The 20,994-nt window shown below is 38.1% G+C and overlaps 1 protein-coding gene across 11 annotated transcripts in view; it reads right to left on the bottom strand.

The window, feature by feature from the left end:
* Positions 1-20,994, bottom strand: part of PUS10 (pseudouridine synthase 10) — a 56,419-nt gene that overhangs the window by 10,866 nt on the left and 24,559 nt on the right. For 5 of the 11 annotated variants that reach the window (XM_036334452.1, XM_036334459.1, XM_036334453.1 and 2 more), the window contains 11 exons: positions 18,825-18,859; positions 15,304-15,415; positions 13,103-13,164; positions 12,561-12,606; positions 10,302-10,366; positions 8,898-8,983; positions 7,648-7,773; positions 2,557-2,613; positions 1,647-1,723; positions 1,498-1,553; positions 611-728 (listed from right to left, as the gene is read on the bottom strand). In XM_036334452.1, coding sequence (XP_036190345.1) covers positions 611-728; positions 1,498-1,553; positions 1,647-1,723; positions 2,557-2,613; positions 7,648-7,773; positions 8,898-8,983; positions 10,302-10,366; positions 12,561-12,606; positions 13,103-13,164; positions 15,304-15,415; positions 18,825-18,859 — 840 coding nt within the window. Of the gene's footprint in view, positions 1-610; positions 729-1,497; positions 1,554-1,646; positions 1,724-2,556; positions 2,614-7,647; positions 7,774-8,897; positions 8,984-10,301; positions 10,367-12,560; positions 12,607-13,102; positions 13,165-15,303; positions 15,417-18,824; positions 18,860-20,994 lie in introns of those variants that run through there. The other 6 variants (XM_036334462.1, XM_036334461.1, XM_036334457.1 and 3 more) reach the window with 5 other exon arrangements.

The following is a 20,994-nucleotide window of genomic DNA, read 5'->3' as shown; positions in this document are numbered from 1 at the left end:
TGTGAAAGTAAACTATCTTTATAGGAAGAGGTGGGGGCGGATGGGAAGAAATATTCAAATGAACTGGCAGACCCTTTATAATGACATGCTCACGTGAAGGAAAATCTAGCATGGGGCAAAAAAAAAAAAAAAAGTGCTCTACACATTATGCTGTCCTATTTATCTATAACATGTTTTATGCAGTTTATGTTTCTTTTGTACGGGAGGCCAAATACAATAGTAGCATTGCTGAGTGTTTTCTATGTGTCAGATACCGTTCTACATGACTTTTGGGGCTAAACTCATTTAATTCTAATTTTATAGATGGAGAAATTGAAGAGGCTAAGTAACTTGTCCAAAGTCACACAATTAAGAAATGCAGATCCAGGGTATATACCCATGCATCTGTCCTCAGAGGCAGGCTCTTCATCACTAGCAAGACTGCCTCTCAGACAGGTTAGATGGATTGCCCAGTCATTCAACTAGTAAATGGCAGAGCCAGGAGTTGAAACCAGGTCTCACAGTCCCCAATGCCCATGCTCTATGACTTGCTGGTAATAAACTAGAAGACAAAGGACTCTTTTATAGGCAGTAGAAAAATAAAATAAGAAGAATCAGGGCATTTAGCTACCTTCATGTCATTTAGAAATTCAATGTCTTCCTTCCGTATTGCTTTATTTGTCCATATTAAGGCACTATAGGTCTTGGTCTTTTCTTCTTCACCTTCTTTCATATGTCCTATTGCCTCTCTAAAATAAATATATAGATAGATAGATAGATAGATAGATAGATAGATAAATAAATAAAGCAAGCAAGCAAACATTTGTCTGAATATATAAAACTAGAGGCCTGGTGCACGAAATTCCTATAAAATGGAATCATACAACATGTGGTGTTTGGTGTCTGGCTCCTTGCACCTCATAACGTGTTTGAGGTTCATCCATGTTGTAGCATGTATTAGTACTTCATTCCTTTTTATCACTGGTAATATTCCATTGTATGGTTGAATATAACACATGTTGTTTATCCATGGACATTCGGGTTGTTTCTACTTTTTCTGCAATTATGAGCATTACTGTGAACATTCATGTAGGTTTTTTTGTGTGGATGTACATTTTCATTCCTCTTGGAAGTAGAATTGCTGGGTCATATGTTAACCTTTGGGGAAACCACCAAACTGTCTCTACACTGGCTGCACTTACAATACCATGAGGGTTCTAATTCCTCCACATTCTTGTCAACGCTTGTTATTTTCCATCATTTTTATTACAAACATCCTAATGAGTGAAGTTGGATCTCATGGTTTTTATTTAAATTTTCCCGAATAATTCATGCCATTAAGCATTTTTTAAATGCATTCATTGGTTTATTCATATATCCTCTTCAGAGAAATGTCCCCTTACTCATCTCCCTATCGTTAGTTGGGTTGTTTTCTTATTACTGGTTTGTAAGAGTTCTTCATATATTCTGGATATGAAACTTCCCTTTTGAAATGACCTCCAGTGAGCCTACCCTTACCTTGTGACAAGCTGCAAGTCACGGACTTGGATTTTGTTAGACGAGCTATTAATTTTCTATAGTAGCAGAAAAAGAAAAACAATTAGCAGCTCCAGGTCAATTACAGAGTGGCACAAACAGGACGATTTCCATGCCATGAAGTGGTTTACCTGCTGAAGTTCCTTAATTTCTTGTGAAGTGAAATGTACTCTATGAGGATTCACCAGCTCAATTGCAAAGGGCCTTCCTGCAGCACACACCCCGCCATGAAACAGAAATGTGTGGATGGAGTTAACATTTGGGCGAGTGCAAGAGGGTTAGGAGGTGTGAAAACATGAGGTGAGCTCTAGAGGACTGAAAGTTTAGCTACATCTGGGGAGGGGAGAATGTGTGAAAAGAATTAAGGGGCTTTGGGGGGCTGCTAAACCCCAGTGCAGGCAATATGTGAAAGTGACTGCTTTCCCAAAGGTCCACAGGCAAGCCTGTGTTAATTACAAAATAAAATCTAAACGACCACTAACGGACTTGGTTACACTGGTGTCATGCTGTCACATGCAGCCATGTCCAGGTAAGCCTCGCTGAAATCCATCCTCCTAGCTTAATCCTCTCGTGAAACAGAGGAGCTGTGATTCTATGAGAGGAAGGATCTATAAATCTCAAATAGCTCTCATTTTTCTTGTAATGAAACAACGAAAAACCAGAAATGAAGGCTAAAAGAGCAGAGTCACTTTTTCAACGAAGATGTGCATTTTAAAAACTGTTCTTGTCCTGCTGAGATGTTATTAAATGGAACAATTAACAATCAAACTTTTGGGGGAAAATCAGGCACCTCCTGCTGAATGCACATAAAAGTCCCTTGTAACCTACAGGCATGCAATAAAAATGGCCTCTGAAGAAATGACTCCAGTTAAAACATAACAATTATATACTTTATAAACATAGCTCCATAATCCACAAAGCTTTCTCACTTGGAGAGGAGCTCTGGGCTCCACCCACTTTGGTTTTGAGTCAGTGACTATAGTAAACTATAGTGATAGTCTGAAAGTTAGTTCTAGTCGAGTGATGCTGTTGCAATCTTACCATTTCCTAATGTCCTCACATCTACATCTTCTCTTCCAGAGGATGAAAAATTAAAACCTTCAGAAAGCAGATAAAGAAAAAAAAAATTCAGAGAAATAATAGTCCTAATACTTCCATTCCTGCCCTTCGGTAGAAACCCAATTTTTCTTAAACAATTTACAGGAGAATCCGAAAGGATAATCATCATCCCACCTCTATTTCCAATCTCTCCTAAAGATTCCAATAATAATGACAAACACCTTTTATTGAGCACTTACATGCCAGGCACTAAGCTAAAATTTGTGCGTACATTATTTCATTTTATTTTACCCGGTGAGATAGGTATTAAAAAAAACAAACAAAAACAAACCACCAAGCTTCAGAAAGGTTAAGTACTTTTCTCAAGGTCACAATTTAAATGGCGGAGCTACTTGTTTCCAGTGTCAAGGCCAGATCTTAACCACCATCCCACGGGAAAGCCAAACGCAGAGCATGATTTGGAGGAATCCCCCCTCTCCCCCACCACCACCCTGGTCACAACTTATGGTGAAAGGTCTATCTACTTTCTTCATTTATTTGATAATTAAACTCTATGAAAGGGAAAGGAGGGAGGAAATATTTGACTCTAACGCAAATTCATTATATAAGCAAATCTAAGCTGGAACTGTGACAAAACTAGCGTTCATTTTAAGATCGATGGGTCATCACAGACTAAAAGCTGCAAATATTGAAATGGGAAGTGGTTTTAAAAAAAAGTGAGGGGAGAAGTGTCACATGACAGCTTTTTTAGAAATAGAACTGACTAATGATTTCATCATCATCACCATAGCCCACATTAACATGAGAGGCATTATTCTAAACATTTCATATGTGTTAACACTATGAGATAGGTTAACATTATGAGATAGACAGTGACATTATCTCTATTTTATTTATAAGGCAGGTAATACAGAGAGGGGATAAGTAACTTATCTAAGATCACATCACAGATAAGTGGTATGGTCAAGATTTGAACCAGGTAGTCTGGCTCCAGAGTTTCTTAACCTTGTCCATACTGCACCACCGAGAAGACAGCCAAAAATGCTCAGACTTGTGCCCACGGAAAGCAAGACCAGTCTTGGACCAAAGACTGGGAAGGCGGGAATGTTTTTGAAAGCCTGGTCAATCATCAGAGTGGTAGAGTTTAAGGTCTCTGAACATAGAGCTCACACCCTGATTCTTTCATTCGGGAACAAATATGTACAGGATGTGTGTGCAAGGCACTGTGCGAGATGATGGAGGACTAAGGCACACAAGGCGGACATAGCTCTTGTCCTCCCAGAGATTACTGTGTATGCAGGAGATGGACCATCAACTAGTGGAGGGCTGGGGCAGGAGAAGTACGGGAGCATTCCTGCACTTAGAGCACAGTGCAGTGAGAGCGATGAGATTTTTATTTATTCCTCGGTAGGCCAGCCACTCTGGAAAGCACGAGATAAGGGAGAACAAGACTATGGGATGAGCAGATAGGAAGGTGGGAGGAGGAGGAATTCCATTTTAACAGCCATTGTTAAATCTTCCCAGGGAAGATTCTAAATACAAAGTTCTCATGTAGATTTTTAAAAAGGGAAGGCTAAAAGCTTTAAAGTCCTATGAAAACTACACTCAAGAATAGCCCTCCTTGCCAAAACCGGTTTGGCTCAGTGGATAGAGCGTCGGCCTGCGGACTGAAAGGTCCCAGGTTCGATTCCGGTCAAGGGCATGTACCTGGGTTGCGGGCACGTCCCCAGTGGGGGATGTGCAGGAGGCAGCTGATCGATGTTTCTCTCTCATCGATGTTTCTAACTCTCTATCTCTTTCCCTTCCTCTCTGTGGAAAATCAATAAAATATATTTAAAAAAAAAAAAGAAGAATAGCCCTCCTTTCCAGTATGGTTATCTGTGAAGAAAGCAGGATTTCACCCTTCCTTCATCTTTAAAAAATCACGTTAGCAAGCCAGGGCCAACCCCTGCTGGAAACATGGGCTCCGAGCTATAGGGTGTCAGGTACTGCCATGGCAGAGGGGGCTCCTCTCTATGCTCAGGGCCCAAAGCTGTGGCTCTCACACAGAGAAGCAACCAAGGACTGGCTAGCTAAGCACTAGCTATCCAAGGCAGGTCTAGAATTCAAGCTGTGAGTGAGGCTCATAAGTCTGGGTAGGCTGTGCTGCATTATTCCAGAGGACTGGCCAGTAGAGAATCTAGGTCAGGCAGGGAGTGGGATTCCATGGACCAGTAAGTCCCAAAGAACCATCCATTCCATGCTTCCACTCCATTGTCAAGCTGTTAATACACATTCAGCAACATTAGTAGCTTTCAGTTAGTCAACACACTTAAGAGTAGCACTAACTGGGGATGGAGAGCTAAATAGAGAGTTCAAATGGCATCTGGGAAGCTGAAAAATACCGACTCCTTGTGGCTATGATTTGTCTTCTACCTGTTCACCTCCATCTCCAAACCAGCCATAATGTCAGGGAAGCAGGAATCCACAGTGACTGAGCCACACCCGCAACAGTGACTGCTAAATCAGACCAGAAATCTCAAACGCATAAATCAGTCCATCTAACTTCTCACAAATTCCAGCACATCAACAAGAAAGAGGGGCAGAAAGCGAGGCTCTGGAGAAGTCCAGAGAAACATCATAATCCTTCCAGACAGAGGGAGAGGGGGTATTTACTGTATATTTTAGGAAAATGTTACAAATTTGAATCCCACATGGAAAAACACTTTTGGGGGCAAACTTCAAAACTTTATTCATAGGCAATTATGAATAACAGCCAGTAAAAAAAAAAAAGGGGGGGGGAGCCACTGCCATTCTGGGAAACACATTGTTTAAAACTTAGTTGCATTTTCTAAATCCTATAAGTGCTTTGAGTCTTCTGCTCAAAGAAACGGATGTTTCAAAAACAAATAGAAAGCCAAGGGTAAGAAGGGTCAGGAACTATGTCTGTGGTTCAGCTGGTCTGCAGTGGCCTCAGACCCAGGGGCAGACAAGGGGGCAGAGACCAGCTGATAACGTTAGGATGTCAAGTGAAGTGGTGGGGACTTGATCCTGTAGCTCAGTCACTGACCAGTTTTCAGCAGGGAGCCGCCATGACAAACACTTACTCACTGAGCGATGGAGTGAGTGTGTTAGGGGAAAATTTTTCTTTGATTTTGAGAGTGTTCAAGTTTATTACTCATCGCCTAGGGAATTCGCAAGTGCATACCATGAAGTGACTGAGAGACAAGTTTGTATCTCTCACTTAGGGGAAGGAACCTTTCTGAAGTAGCTAGGCTGCTTCGTGCAACACCGGCTTATTTTCATCGAGCTGTAAAACGTGGAGGTCCCACAGTCAGAACCATCTTCCCTGAGTTGTCAGAGGTGAACCCCAGGAATGACAAGTAATTTATCTGAGAAGCAGGGGTTTAGAAAAATGGATGCTATTACTCAGGCCTTTCGAACAACAAGGTCTTATCACGACAAGAAGCCCCTGAGCACAGAGGCCTCCAGAAATACGCTTTTTCTTAAGTGGCTCTCAATAAACTTCCTCAGCACAAATACCATATATGTTACACACACAGTTTTACTTATTTCCAGCTTGGGGACAGATTTTCCCTCTCAAATGGAAAATGACAATGGAGTGCCTTCATGAAAGACTGCAAGGGTGAAACACGCTGGTCATGACAGGGGCTTCCTGGGGACCCACATCATCAGAATTGAAAGTTTCTTGAATCTTACAGAAAAGGAGTGAGGTGGCCACAAAAAAGTTTGAAAGAGACGTCTTGTGCCAAAGTTGTATTTTCACTTCTCCACGACTTGGATAAGTTTTATAAGATAGCTAGTGTGCGAATAGTAGATTCAGTAGATTAAAGCTCATGGCAGTAAGCCAGAGTCGTTACTGCTAAGATTCTGGAAAATACTAGTTTGCTAGGTTACTTTCTTCTTCACTCAGTTAAACAATTCTTAAAAGGCCCTTACAAAGAGGGCTGTTCTATATAATCATAAGCAGGGTGGGGTTTGAAGTGCTTCTCTTTACAAGCAGAGTGCGGGAAGGGACAGCCATATGCCATCTCAGCCACTGCTTGCCATTCCTACAGCAAGCTTGTTTTAAGGTGTTTCAGAGAGAAGGATGGACGTTGAGTTGATTCCTCAAAAAAGGTGTTCTAATTATTTCAGGAAACCCACTTCAAGAGTGATTGACATCCTGCCTACAGTTTTTCCTGACGGACATGATTTCCTGTGGTTGAAATCTCAGCCCCTTTCCGCTAGTCTACTCCTCGGTGAAATCATGAGGCTTTATGCTGCCTTTGACCTAACAGGCCTATCAAGACAAAGACAGCTAAACCTGCCCAGATCTGACTCATCCCCCAAACCTGGGCTCATTAATGCCTATGGGATTAAAACGCAACACGACTCCCAGTAAGTCTTTGTAAAATGGTAGCGGTCGGTTTCTTTTCTCTGGGCTTCAGCTTTTTCCCAGGACATTTTAGCGACTGACGGAAGCCAGGCATGTGTCAAGCACTGACTGTGCAAGCTGTATTTTAATTTCCTCAAATTCCACCAAAGAGGTCAAAGCTGAGGTGTCCCAAGGTCAGCGCGTCAGTGCATTCATTTAAAGTAGTTTCGATTGTTTTGAATTTTCCCAGGAAAGAGCAGTCATTTTGAAAAGGGAAAGAAATCCTTGGCACCTTGGCCCAAATCCAGCCCCGGTCAGAGGAGCTCAGCCATGGAGTGTCTGTTTATGGGAAGCTGTCAGGCCAGGGGCCCAGACTTGGTGGTGATTTTAAAAATGCAGAAATCTTGCCCTAACCAGTTTGGCTCAGAGGAGAGGGTTGGCCTGTGGACTGAAGGGTCCCGGGTTCGATTCCGGCCAAGGGCATGTACCTTTGTGGCGGGCACATCCCAGTAGGAGGCGTGCAGGAGGCGGCTGATCGATGTTTCTCTCTCATCGATGTTTCTAAACTCTCTATCCCTCTCCCTTCCTCTCTGTGAAAAATCAATAAAATATATTTTAAAAAATAAAAATAAAAATGCAGAAATCTTTCCTGCCACCTCCAAAAAGTCTGTTCATGAATGACAATGTATTTAAAATGTGAATAATGTAACACTTACTCTCTGCTTTGAATACTGTCAAAAGATGATCTGAAATTAATTCTTCCACTGAAGATTCCAGCTTCCTTTCTCCATCAATTATCCAAGGAGTTTGTGGCAGATTCCTGGAGTATTTATTATATCTCCCTGCCAGAGAAATATAAGGTAGGCTTGATGGAATGATGTGATTAACACAATGGAATAAGTACAAAAAAGCAACAACTATGTATTGCATGCCATACCCTATGATATAAAACAAGGCTTAGCAAATAATAATAAAACTAACTAACTAACTAAAATAAATAAATAAAACAAGGCTTAGCCTTCAATTAACTTACAATCTAATTTGGGGAGCCAACGTATAGACAGGTAGACAATTAAGTGATAATATTTAAGGTAACAATAGAAGAGATAGCTAACAACATAATATGAATCATTAAATGAGTTCTAAAGGAATGTTCAATATATTTATTAATCTGACTGGTTGACAAAACAGGTTATATTATTACAGAACTCACCAAGGATCTTTTTTTTTTTTTTTAAAGAGAACAACTACTGCTTTTACAGATGATTAATAATACTTTCAATGTTATAGTCATTGGTGATAATATATTCCAAAGAATTCAAATACAGGAAATTTTGAAGTTTTTGTACTTGAAAAAAAACAACACCCTAACAGAATATGACTCATTGGTTTATGAATAAAGCTCCCCTAAGGAAGGGAGCTTTCATTACCTCATTTCATTCAATAGTCAAAACTAAATATCAATTTCATTTCAGCTATTACTACAAAACAGCTGTAGCTTTCAAAACAAAAACTGTCTGCTAGATTACCCTTGGGAAAGTCAACGCAACAATTTCTTTTCAGGCAGAAGCCAAGTGTTTAGTCATTTTGCAGATAATAAAATTATTTTTGCAAGTTTGTGTTCATGTTATTAAAAAAAAATCTTCTCCATGGCTGTGTTTCTCCTGGCCAGTTTTGGGTCTCACCATCTACTCATATTTCCACTCGGCCATCTCTGATGAAAACTATTACGACCTGGGAAGTGTCATTTCCTTTTGGCATGGCATTCTAAATAACAAATCTCCCGAGTGACCTTAAGAATATCTGTACAACCTAAAATAAGCTTGGCTATCAGTTCTAGTTCTCAAAGAGTTAACCAATCAGAATCTAATAACAAGAAGAAGGAAAGAGAGGAGGAGTCAGTTGAGTTTTTTCAGAAAGGTGAGTAGGTTGACAGCGTAAGTGTATTCTAGACAAAAAATATTACCAGCCACAAAGACAGCACCATGAGCACATTCCATTTCAAGAACAGAGCATACAGCCTTTGGTGAGTTTGGAGGACAAGGAAACTGCCTGCAAAACAAAATAAATTTTATAGCTACTATATTCCGGACATGATAATGAACCACGACAATGAGTCATCGTTGTTCCAGAAACACAGGGCCTGAGTCTCTCAAGGACTCAGCCTCTCCCTGACTTTCAGTTTAGGATCCATACGGGTCTTTTCGCCTCCAGGAGAGGGTCACCGAGGAGGTCAGGCTCTGATTTACTACTGCCTTTCACGTCCAAGGAGGCCTCATGCTCCCAGATGATAATTCCAATGGCCTTGAAATTTGGGAGAAAATTCCGTATATATGAAGTAGAAGCCTCTCCAGATTGTTTGGCCATTTTGCTACCTCTGAACACTTGCTGCTGGCTTACAAAAGTCCTCAAGCATTTGGGTCAAGCCGGTGTGCAATGAGATTGGTCACACCTGTGGGGAGGGTACTTTTTTTTTCCCTTCTCATTCCAACAGAGACCTTTGGAATCAGACCAAAGAGTCAGAAAAAGTGGAATGTCCACTCTTTTTCCTGCCCTTTTAGCAAGAAACTTCACTGGAGAACAGACAGGGAAGAGCAGCGTATGGCTTTAATCTCTGCCCACCACCTGGGAACCTCCAAAGCCATGAACTGGAGTATCCCTGTAAGTGACTAGACGTGGACTTAACACGAAATGTCTGTCTTGAAAATGTCATACAGTTTCCCAAGATGTCTCAACAAAGAAATCACTTAGGAACTCAAGAATTATTGCTTATAGAGAGTAACTGTCTTTACTTCAGAAAATTTAATAAAAATATTTCCATTGTGAGACTCATTTTTAGTCAGTAAAATATAGGAAACCTTCCTCATAACTTCATTGTTTGAAATTTATTCAAGGATCTCCTAGAAGGATAAACTATAACATATTATTAAACAAAATAAACACACTGAGAATTGAAATGTAAGGCTTATTGCATTTCAGCATATTTTCTCCCTTCTCTGGAGGAGGATAATACTACAAAATGCAGGACTTGGACTGGGGAGTCAGGAAACCTGGCTCTAAATTCCTACTCTATTACCCAGTTGAAATAATAAGCAAGCTGATTCCCTCTATGAATTGCTATATCCTCTTCTATAAGATGAAGAAGTTGGACTTGACTCTTAAATTCAAATTTATTTGACAAACATGTATTGAACACCAATGCATGCCAAGTACTGAGCTAGGGACTGGGGATAGAATGATGACTAAGGCACAATCCTGCTCACTGAAATACCTCCAGTCTTGTCTTAAAGACAAATAACCCAAACTCTCGCTACCAATCCCTTTCTTCTCAAGTTCCATGATGCTTCCTCGCTTCCATGTTTCTACTTACTTGCGGAAATCCTCTTCGTTTATCTTATTCAAAGCTTTCATAACCGCCATTCTAGTGAATACTGACTGTAGAGGGTAAAATGAAAAGAAAAGACATTTTATCAGCTAGATGAGAAAACGTCAGAGGTGAAACACAGAACATGGTTGGAGAAATCATACCATTTTAAAAACATACTTAAAAGGGAGAAATACTTAATAGCTTCAAGAAAATAAGTAAAATGTACAAGTGCTCATTTGGTCAGTTCTGCAATCACTATACTCCTACAACCCTTCTCCTTCAGCCTAGTTAGTCTATGTCTACAATACCCAGTAGGCCTAGCAGAACACGTCTTCTTCACTGCACTGTCCCACTCCCCTCAAAGCGTGGCATTCTTCAAATACAAACATGATGACACTGCAGGAAGTGTGCTTGGAATATCTTCTCCCAGGCCTCAAAAGGAATTTAGGTCGATTCATCTACCTTTTCTTCCCTATATCCCTGCAGAGGCTACAGGACATAATTTAGGAGTTGGCTGCCAGGCTAAGGGGTAAAACAGAGCCAAGCAGCCTGCTCTGGCATCTAGCAACTCAACGTCACTCAGCAGCCACAAAGTAAAACAAATCCATGATACTGAATAGAAGGGCATCTACAACAAACGTCCCCCTTAGGGGTTTTTAAAATAAGAAAAGCCAAACCACATGGTAGACATACTAGAACTAACTACTTTATGTATATATATATATGATAAGTCACATATATATATATGATAAGTCACAATTATTTTGTCTGTTATGAGAAATGACACTTGACTGAAAAGGGGCGCAATGTAGACATCTCAATAGTTTATCATCAAGGCCATGTTTTTCTAAATCACATTCTGGGGAACCCCAAAGTGTCACAGGGTTAGAACTGAAAATTAAGTGCCTGTTTGTTCAGATTGGAAATTTTAGGCCTGAATCTCTTAAGGTCACTCAATTTACTACCAGCCACAAGGCAGGAAAAGTACAGTTAAAACTATACAGCACCTACTGGCCAAATGGTGTGGTGTCTATGATGCTTTCACAAGAATTCCCTTATCCTATTATCTGATGCTGGTACTTGTATATTTCCTCAAAGATAACACAAAATAAACCTAGCTCTTCAATATAAATATGGCTTATAGGTCATTGGGACAGAATTTCCCAACTGATATGGCAAAGCAGTGAGCTGCAGTTGTGCCAATATTCCAATCCCTGTAGTTCACGGGAGCTGAGCAGGGCCTGGGACAGTGGGCGGCACCAGGCTTACTGCTTCCAACTTAGAGCAACTTCATCTGTTAACCTCAGGGTGCTGAACAAACATGGCAGTGTTCTGGGTGCACTGTGACGTGAGAAAGGTCGGGAAGTGCTACTTTAGACTTGGTCTACATTTCTAGTCATTTTTGCACAGAGCATTCAGCAAATGTTACACCCCGCTCCCTCCCGCACCACCATCCCCCCCCCCCGCCCCGCCCCACCAACAAGTTCTAAAGGCTCAGCAATCAGTCAAAGCAAGAGGAAGATCAAATGAACTATTTTTGACAATAAACTTACATTCTTTTTAACAACCAGAACAGCAAAATGGATGTCAGTCATTCAGGAATGCCTGAGCCTGCACAAAACCAGCTAAGTAATGGGACATGAAAGTTTGCCAATACCATGCCATGCCATTCTATCCTGGTATAATAGAAACTAAAAGTAAATGCCAACTAATTTGCTCATTAACATGAAGACCAGCTCACATCAGACAGTAAAGGGGAGTTTGAATAATATGCCCTTTTTGCAAATGTAGCTTGAAATAGTCTTTATTAATTCCGTACAATAAAATAATTTACTTTGGATTATATTTTTTAAAACACCAATTGCTAGAAAATAGATCTTAGACAAAAGTTTGGAATGCTGTTCAATTTACCACAGACTTTTCCCAGATGATATCATTTTGGGAATTAAAATCTATACGTTCAAATTTTCCCAAATGGTTAACAGAAACATCCTTGAAACCCGGGTTCTAAATTCAACAAGAGGATAACAATCCAGATGATGACACAACCGTGAGTGCGGTTATGACTTTCTAGACAGACGCACAGGTGTTGAGAGCTGAAAAAATAAATAAATAAACATAGCAAGTGGAAAGATTTAAAGACTTGATTCTTAGTAAAATAGATTGCCACATTACTATTGCATACCTTTCTTTTTTTTTTTTTAATTTGAATAATCAGCTCAGACAAAAACTCACTAAAGAATAAGAACCAGGCGCCCTTACCTGTTTGTTTTTGGCTGGCTTGAAGCAATCCGGGCATATTGCACGTCTACGTAAAATTCAAGTTATTGTAAAAGGTTAATGAGTTTATTTTGCTGTGAATATAATTCAAACGTATTTTATTCAACATGGCTGCTAAACTCAGGATATCAGGAGCAGACAAAATAAATCCCTATACGAGCTGCATTGGTCCCAGGGGTGGGGAATGTCCAGTCTGTGGACTGTGAAATCATTTGGTCTGGCCCTGCCAAGGCATTAGGGGTGAGTTAGTTAAATGTCTGACCAAATACAGCAGGCTAATTTTTAAGTTGATAATTTTGTATGGCCCGAAAATGATGTTATAAATATCCAAATGGCCCTTGGCAGAAAAAAAAGGTTCCCCACCCCTGGCTAGACTTTACATTAGAGAGAGCACATTTTAAACCTACTAAGACATGACAAGTTCTGATATACTCATTAGAAAGAGGAGCAATACTATTTTCATGAAAACCAAAAAGCATTAACAATGTTATACCATTGACATTGTTGTTTACGCGGCAACTTACAGGAAGTGGCAATCCTCCACTGTTTCTGGGTGAGCAAAGACCACACTCACTTCAAACAAGCTCTAAAATATTATAAAAGACAGTTTAAAAATGAGCAAAAGGAAACCAACATCTAACAACTTATGAATGGAAATAGAAATGAACTCTCACAGGTTGGCTCAGAAAAAGAGTGACAAGGAAAACGGGAAATACTACTATTTTCAAATCGGCTTGTACACAGAGCAGTTGTAGAGGAAATTGTCTTTTTTCTTTTTTTAACTCCTAAAGTTCAACCACTAGTGATCCTACCAAAAAACAAGTTTGAAAGAAATTTTAAAATAAATGTTTCTGACTTTTAAATGTTTAAATGTTTTTAATGTTTCTTCACATTTTGTACATGAATATACATTAGGTGTGAAAATGAATGAGAATTCAGGGAATTGGGAAGAGAGAACTGAAAGAAATGAAGAATTATTCCAGGCAATACGAGGATTAGAATTATTAGCAAAGGAAAAAGCACTTTATTTACATGCTTAAAAACTCTGTATGAGGCTTTTTAAAGGTGTTCAAACTTCTTAATAAGTTTGAGTTTTAAAAGAGAGATCTTAATTTTTTCTTATTACAAAAGCAATACATACAAATTGTAAAATGATCAAATACAGGGCAGGTTTTCAATCCCACTCCACTGAGGGGATAGAACCAGGAATAGTTTGGTGTGTTTCCTTCAAACCCTTCTTATATATATAGACATAAATGTACAGTATATACTTCTTGGGACAGTAAACATACATTTGTATAACTGCTTCATGAATATTATGTCATGGACATCTTTTCAACTCTAGGGGCTGTTGGATATTTTAGTTGTAGTAAGTTTTTCTAGTATTAAAAAAATTCTAAAATAAACATCCTTGTACACACAAGAAATCACAATTTCATACTTTGCGTACACTGACCATGGAGAATATATAACATTCCACATTGAGAAAAATATATGAATGTCATACCATGCAACAATCTTACCTTTTTTATTGAGTACTACATTACAGATTGCATAGGACTGTCGGCAAGCCGATTAACTACTCTAGAATCACAATAGTTGGTTTTTTCCTCTCTATTCTAATCTACCAAATAAAAATAAGATTACAACATTTTTTTTTTTTTTTTTACTCATAAAAACTTCAGTCCTTCTGAATCTATTAGAACATTTTTATATCTTTTGTTTTCTATTTTTGGTTCTGAGTCAACATATAAGAAATCATTTGTGCTTCAAAAATAAAACTTGAGGTAAAAAATATTTTTTGTCAATGACTTCTTTAATTTCCAAAGTACTTTCATTACCTCATTTCCTCTTCATGCTATCTGTGGGTTTTATTTTCTATTCTCTCAGTATTCAGTTTAAAGGGTAGTCAGAGTTTATTCTCACTAACTGAGAGAAACAGAGCTATACAATTCAGAACAGTAAATTTTTAAAAAATATTTAGCTTTGAAAAATGGTTTTCTGATTTTACTTGCATGAGCGTGTGTCTGATATTCAGGGAATTTCCTTCAAGCAAAATGACCAAGCAATGAGGCCATACTCTTACAATTTAATTTAAATGAGCTGGGAATATGTCCTGTTTCCACATCTTGAAACTTGTTTAGCTCTTCCCCAAAATTCAATCCATTCTAGAGACTGAGGCAAGGTCGGCTCTGGAATAGGGAGATGGTTAAGTGTTCGGTTTTCCAAGGCAGTCTCTGCATAAGATCCAACAGAGGGATTTAAAATAGCAACAAGGCAACAGACTGAGCCCAGGCTCACTGTAGTTGAGAGGATTCTGTCTGCATATTTGAAAACAAGATTAGCCACAGATAACAAAATTTAAATAGTCTAGAGTGGATGCTATACTCGCTCCGTTATTTATGTATTGCTTTGTGTCAGTAAATTCATCCCTACAATTAAAATATAAGTACATTAAAGGCTTAGATTCATTTCTAACCTCTTAAGGTCAATTAGGATACACTGCACCTGTTACACTCACAAGGAAGTCTTTAAAAAAAGAAAGAAAGAAAAAAAACTTTAACCTCAATTTAAGACTGTTAAAAATTCTCATTTTAAAGGCTTAAAAATCCTTCATTGGATTATTTAAAGAGAATATTCTCTTGGCTAACCAAAACTGTACCATAAAATAAAGTAAAATTGGTGAAATCAGAGAACATAATTAACAATGCTGATGACCCAATACCTTTCCATCAATGGGAACACCCAGTTCCTCTGAAAACAGGGGGTGAGTTATCCATTTGTAGGCTTCTTTTAGCTGAACTATGTCATTTCTTCCCAGTGACAGACTCTGCTTTCTGAATAACATAAAAATGAATTCACTGACATGAAAAACTTCACTTTTTCTACTAAAGGCAAGAGTTTATGCAATTATTTAAAAAATATTTATTAAGTGCCTCCTATGTCCCAGGCACTATTTTACACATTAGATAAAAAACAGAGAACAAAGCAGACAAAAATTCATGAGCTCATGGGCCTTATATTCCAGTAAAATCAAGAAGCTGGGTTTTTTTTAATGGCATAAAGACAGTGTATAATGTTTCAGAGACAAAGGTGTACTAATGAGCTAGAATTGTCAGATTCCAGAATTTATACATCAAAAGACAGAAAGGTGGGATGGAGAGAATTGTTTATTGTTCAAAAACTACAAAACTGCACATTACAATAATCTCATCCAGACTAAACTGTTTGCATCAATACTATTCCTGATAATAGGGCTTTCTTTTGGGAAATATATGTAATAGCTATACTTTTTTCTTTACTGCTGAAGATGAAATATTAAATCCTAAAGTATCAATGTTCTGAAATACTCATCATCTTAATATCAGATAAATGTCTGAATAAAAATCTGACATTCCCCCAAAATCTACTATGAGCCAATAAACAGGTTTGGGGAAGTCCCAATTATGATTTCTAGCCTTTGGTTTGTAAACTAGAATTGTGAGAGAAAGGAACTGAGGTAAGAGGAAAGAAAAACATGGTATGATATTATTAAAACTGCTCTACTCTGCTGAGAACACTGCAGTATCTGCTGAGAACACTGCAGTATCACTAATAAAGTAACAGGTCCACATCAGTCATATAATTAAAACTTCAAATCAGTCTTATGGCTAGTCACAGGGCTACTTTTAACGAAGGAGATATTAAGGACCAACTTGTGAATCATTTATTTAAATGTCTAATTTTCACTGATATACCCTGGCCAAGTAGCTCAGTTGGTGTCATCCCGATATATCAAGGTTGTGGGTTTGATCGCCAGTGAGGGCATATATAAGGATCAACCAATAAATGCATAAGTGGAACAACAAATTGATGTTTCTCTCTCTAAAAATCAATTTAAAATGTTTTAACTGACAAAAATTAATTTTCACTGATAGAAATGACTACTTTTAGTCAGTGCTTATTATAATTTAAATTCTTCAAGACCAAAAGACACTACTAAGCGAAGGTAGAAAATAAGACCGTAATTTAACTAATGGCTAAATTTAATCAATTGTTAAAAAATAAATATACATTCAAGAACTTATTCAAGCACTAAGTATTTGAGCTTCATAAATTGTTTCTAATTTTCTAAATAACAAAAAAAGTAGGTCTTTTTAAAAACTATCTTGATATTTTATCAATAGTTTAATGATATTTCCATTAAAAAAACATCACAATTGAAAGGTGAATAATAAATGAGAATGCATTTTTAAAGGATAAAAAGTTGAAACAGAGAACATAAGAATGGAAAACTATTTAAAAATTGCTTATACTCTAAAGTACAATGGGTTGCGGCAAAAGTCAATCCTGAAAACATTACTCAATGTGTAGTTAAGAAAACCGGTATTTTAAATCCCTCATAGTCTTTGAAGTATATTTAGAGCTTCTCAGTCAAGTTAAAAAACTTCAACTATATGCATGTTTTTCTTCCAGATCAAAGAGCTAGGGGAAAGAGTTGGAAACCTTACCCTTATGCAAATATTTAAAATGCCAGATTTTCAATCCTGTAAGTTGAATGTGGCTAATGACTTTTCTAATATGATGTAGGTAGACGTTTTTCCAGAGGCCCCTAGCATATGCTTGAAAGTCCTTTAGAGGAATTAGTATAATACCAAGTTCAGTCCCAATTTAGTACTTAGTAACCACATTTCCCTCCTCTATCAGGAAACTACTGATGAGGATGTCAATTGCAATCACTTTTGCTATAGATATAACATGACAACCAACTAGATCAAAGAATCCAACACAATTTTTTCTAAATTCCTTGAGTCAATTCTACAATGGCAATTCTTTCACAATCTTTTGAACATAAAAAGACTTAGGGACACTAAGAATAAAAATTAGTGCTCTTTCTATATCTTTCCTGTCTCAGAAACCCTACATTGAACGGAATCTTTTGGAAGAACTCATAAACTTAGTTTAAAATCCTTCAATAAGAAATAACAGCAACTCACAAGCAATGTGGGTGGATTCTGGAAAATTCAGAAAATAGAATGTTCTGACTACAGTAAACACTTTCTCAAATACAGTATCAAGTTTTATTATGCCAGAATCACAAGCATTTGAGACTAATCTAACATAACCTGACCGAACTCCAAAACCTTTGATAAATATGTGGTTATTGCCCCCTGAAAAATGTAGATGTGAAATATTTTTAAAAACCAACTACTTCGTAAATAAATTACTTAACCAAATTCAAGATTTTAATACAGAAATCTGTACTTCTCTCTGAATTTTTCTCTCCAGAGTACACAGAAAACCTCTAGCAGTCACATGGCCTTTTTTATATTAGTCTAAAAATTTCAGTGTTAAAATCCGAAAAGCTCTGGAAAATGCAAGATTTTTTTTCTTAGCTCAGTGAATTGAACATGTGAGACTGTTTAGAGACTTTAGTTATGAAACTTAGTGTGAATATTCATATGTTTCACTGTAGAAGTATTAATGTTTGATTATACCAGTGGTTCTCAACCTTCTGGCCCTTTAAATACAGTTCCTCATGTTGTGACCCAACCATAAAATTATTTTCGTCGCTACTTCATAACTGTAATGTTGCTACTGTTATGAATCGTAATGTAAATATCTGATATGCAGGATGGTCTTAGGCGACCCCTGTGAAAGGGTCGTTCGACCACCAAAGGGGTCGCGACCCACAGGTTGAGAATCACTGGATTATACAGTAGCAACCCAGACCCTAGAAGGGAAGGTATGTTATATATGGTATTTAACACCATATTACATTTTCAAAATCTAAAAATTTCTACCTTCCACCACACATTTGGCCTTGAAAGGTTTCCGATGAAGGACTGTGGACCTGTTTCCTATGTCTCGTCTACGTATAAACTCACTATTGTTCTGCCTTAGCTAGGGTTTTACTTTGTATCTTTTATAGCATAATTAGTTTCGTAAATTAGTTTCTAAAACCAGTATAAAATTTATTCTCTTAAAATAACTTGCCAAACTACATTATATAAGTGACCAATGAATATAAAGTATGTATTTACATTCATGTTAAAGCTACAAAAAAAATCTGCTAATGTTATGCAAATAAACCAATTAAACAAGGTTGACACCTAAATTTATACAATGAAAATTTTCTTTGTGCCAAATTCTCTAGTAGCCAGTGAACTCACTCTAAAAAAAAGAGATAGTGGTACTAAAAGTCCTTTAAGAATTAGGTAGCTTATATTTAAATGGTGGTAAAAATTCCCTACCTAAATTACTTACCCCATTTCCTGTTTTACCAGCAACCATGCAGCATGCTGTAGGCAATTTAGTCACCCCAGAAAGAAAAGGGAAAAAATGTTTATTGAAATTCAGTTCCAATATCATTACAAAAGCGCTTAACTAATTTGCTAATCAAACTCCCCTTTTGGGGAGAGAAGGTAGTGTTCAGAAATGTGGCAGTGACCTCAACCTCATAAAAAATCAGAAATGAGATTAAGAAGCCACTTTGCAACGTTGCTTGCTGTGGCCTAGGAATTCAACAGGGGTATCCCCCACCCTCCTACAGATTTCTATTTCTTATTAATGAGGTACAAGTGTTTTTTGACATGGGTAGCTTACATTTTTTTCTTAAAGTATCTTACTATTGCATAGGGAAAGGCCCAAAGGGACTGAGTACATACTATGTCCCTAACGCACAGAATTGAAGGCTCAGTTTTGTTTTTGTTTTCTAATAGGGCTAACACAGTTTTAATTATGCCTAATGATATACACATGTACGTGTTGAGGAGTCAAAGGTCCTCATGTCTGTAACTCACTCTGGAATACAAGAAAAACTAATGTGGATGGTAGATAAATTGATGGATAGATATACAAAAAAGCAAATATAGAAAAACCATAACAACTGTAGAATCCAGGTGGGTATATGGGTGTCCATTCTTTCCACTTTATTATATGTTTGAACATTCTCATAAGAAGATGTTAGGGAGAATGTTCTGGGGAGGATTAATAGAAAACTGAAAAAACTGCTAAAACCACATTCACAATCATAGTCATTATGAGGATTCAAGAAAATTCATGTAAAATGCTTTTTTTTTATTGTCTAAAGTTTTACATATGTCCCCTTTTTCCCCCAATTGTAAAATGCTTTACACCAGTGGTTCTCAACCTTCTTAATGCCGTGACCCTTTAATACAGTTCCTCATGTTGTGGTGACCCCCAATTTCATTGTTACAAATTGAACATAATTAAAGCATAGTGATTAATCACAAAAACAAAATGTAATCATATATGTGTTTTCCGATGGTCTTCGTTTGGCCCCCAAAGGCGTCGCGACCCACAGGTTGAGATCTGCTGCTTTACACGGTATGTGTGTGACAGTAAGATTTCTCCGTTTGCCATTAGACTACCATAGCTTTCACCTTAAAAGAAGGTAATGACACGTGCTACCTCAGTATACAGCATTTTGTGAAGATGACACAAGCACATGTAAGACGATAAAATGCCATATGCAGTCTCTATCACTGGCCAGTCATTATCACTCACATCCACCTCAAAACCTAGTTATATCTATAGATCTATCAATCTATCTTATCTATCCACCTACACACACACACACACACACACACACACACACACACACACACACACACACTCACTATGGCTCATATGTAGAACCCTGTCCTTTTAAACTTCAGTAAGGCACTAGATACTTCTAAAGACTTACAATCATTTGGAAACATTAGGTGCATTACTTCCTTTGGACATGAACTAAACAGAATAATCACTAGCTAGGTGAGAACGAGAACTGTTCCCAGTGCCTAACTGTCTCATCAGTGCCTTCTGATCTGATAGTTTCTTTACCTTGTTAGCTCAACCTAACACCATGTGTAGTACTACAGAACCCCTCCGTCTCTCCTTCCCTTTACTCAGGACCTCTTTGAAAGTGTATGGGCATGGCATAGTATACATATCACTAGCGGTCAGAGACCCTCAGATCCCAAACTGCTCTACTACAGGTAGTTCTGAAATCTCCCTCATCGATGGAATCTCTTCGGTATCTGAGCTTTAGGAAACTATCTTACCTGCCCCCTCCTTAAGGGGGCTCAGACTCATTAGTTCTTTTTCAGTAACCTTCTTCTCTCCTCTTTTGAGGCAAAATCTGTTCTCAACAGTCACTTCCAGGTGATGCCATCAAGTCTGCAATGTTTCCTGTCATCCTCTGATTATAAAGTAGGGCAGAATTGGAGGTTGCCAAGGGAAACCAGATTACCATGTGTAACATGTAAAATTAAATCAAATCTCTTCAGTACCTGAGATCTGCTAAAGGGTTTCCCCTTCCTAATCCTCTAGGCTCCCTGCTCAAGCATGCCAGCAGGTCCCACAGAACTCATCACACAGCAGGGGCTGGAAAACTGAATCCCAAACAAGTTCCAGGTGCTCAATGATGCAG

This window comes from Myotis myotis, unplaced genomic scaffold, assembly GCF_014108235.1.
Source record: "Myotis myotis isolate mMyoMyo1 unplaced genomic scaffold, mMyoMyo1.p scaffold_m19_p_14, whole genome shotgun sequence".
Classification (NCBI taxonomy): domain Eukaryota; kingdom Metazoa; phylum Chordata; class Mammalia; order Chiroptera; family Vespertilionidae; genus Myotis; species Myotis myotis.
The sequence above is the reverse complement of the archived record's forward strand: the minus strand, read 5'-3'. Positions and strand labels throughout refer to the sequence as shown.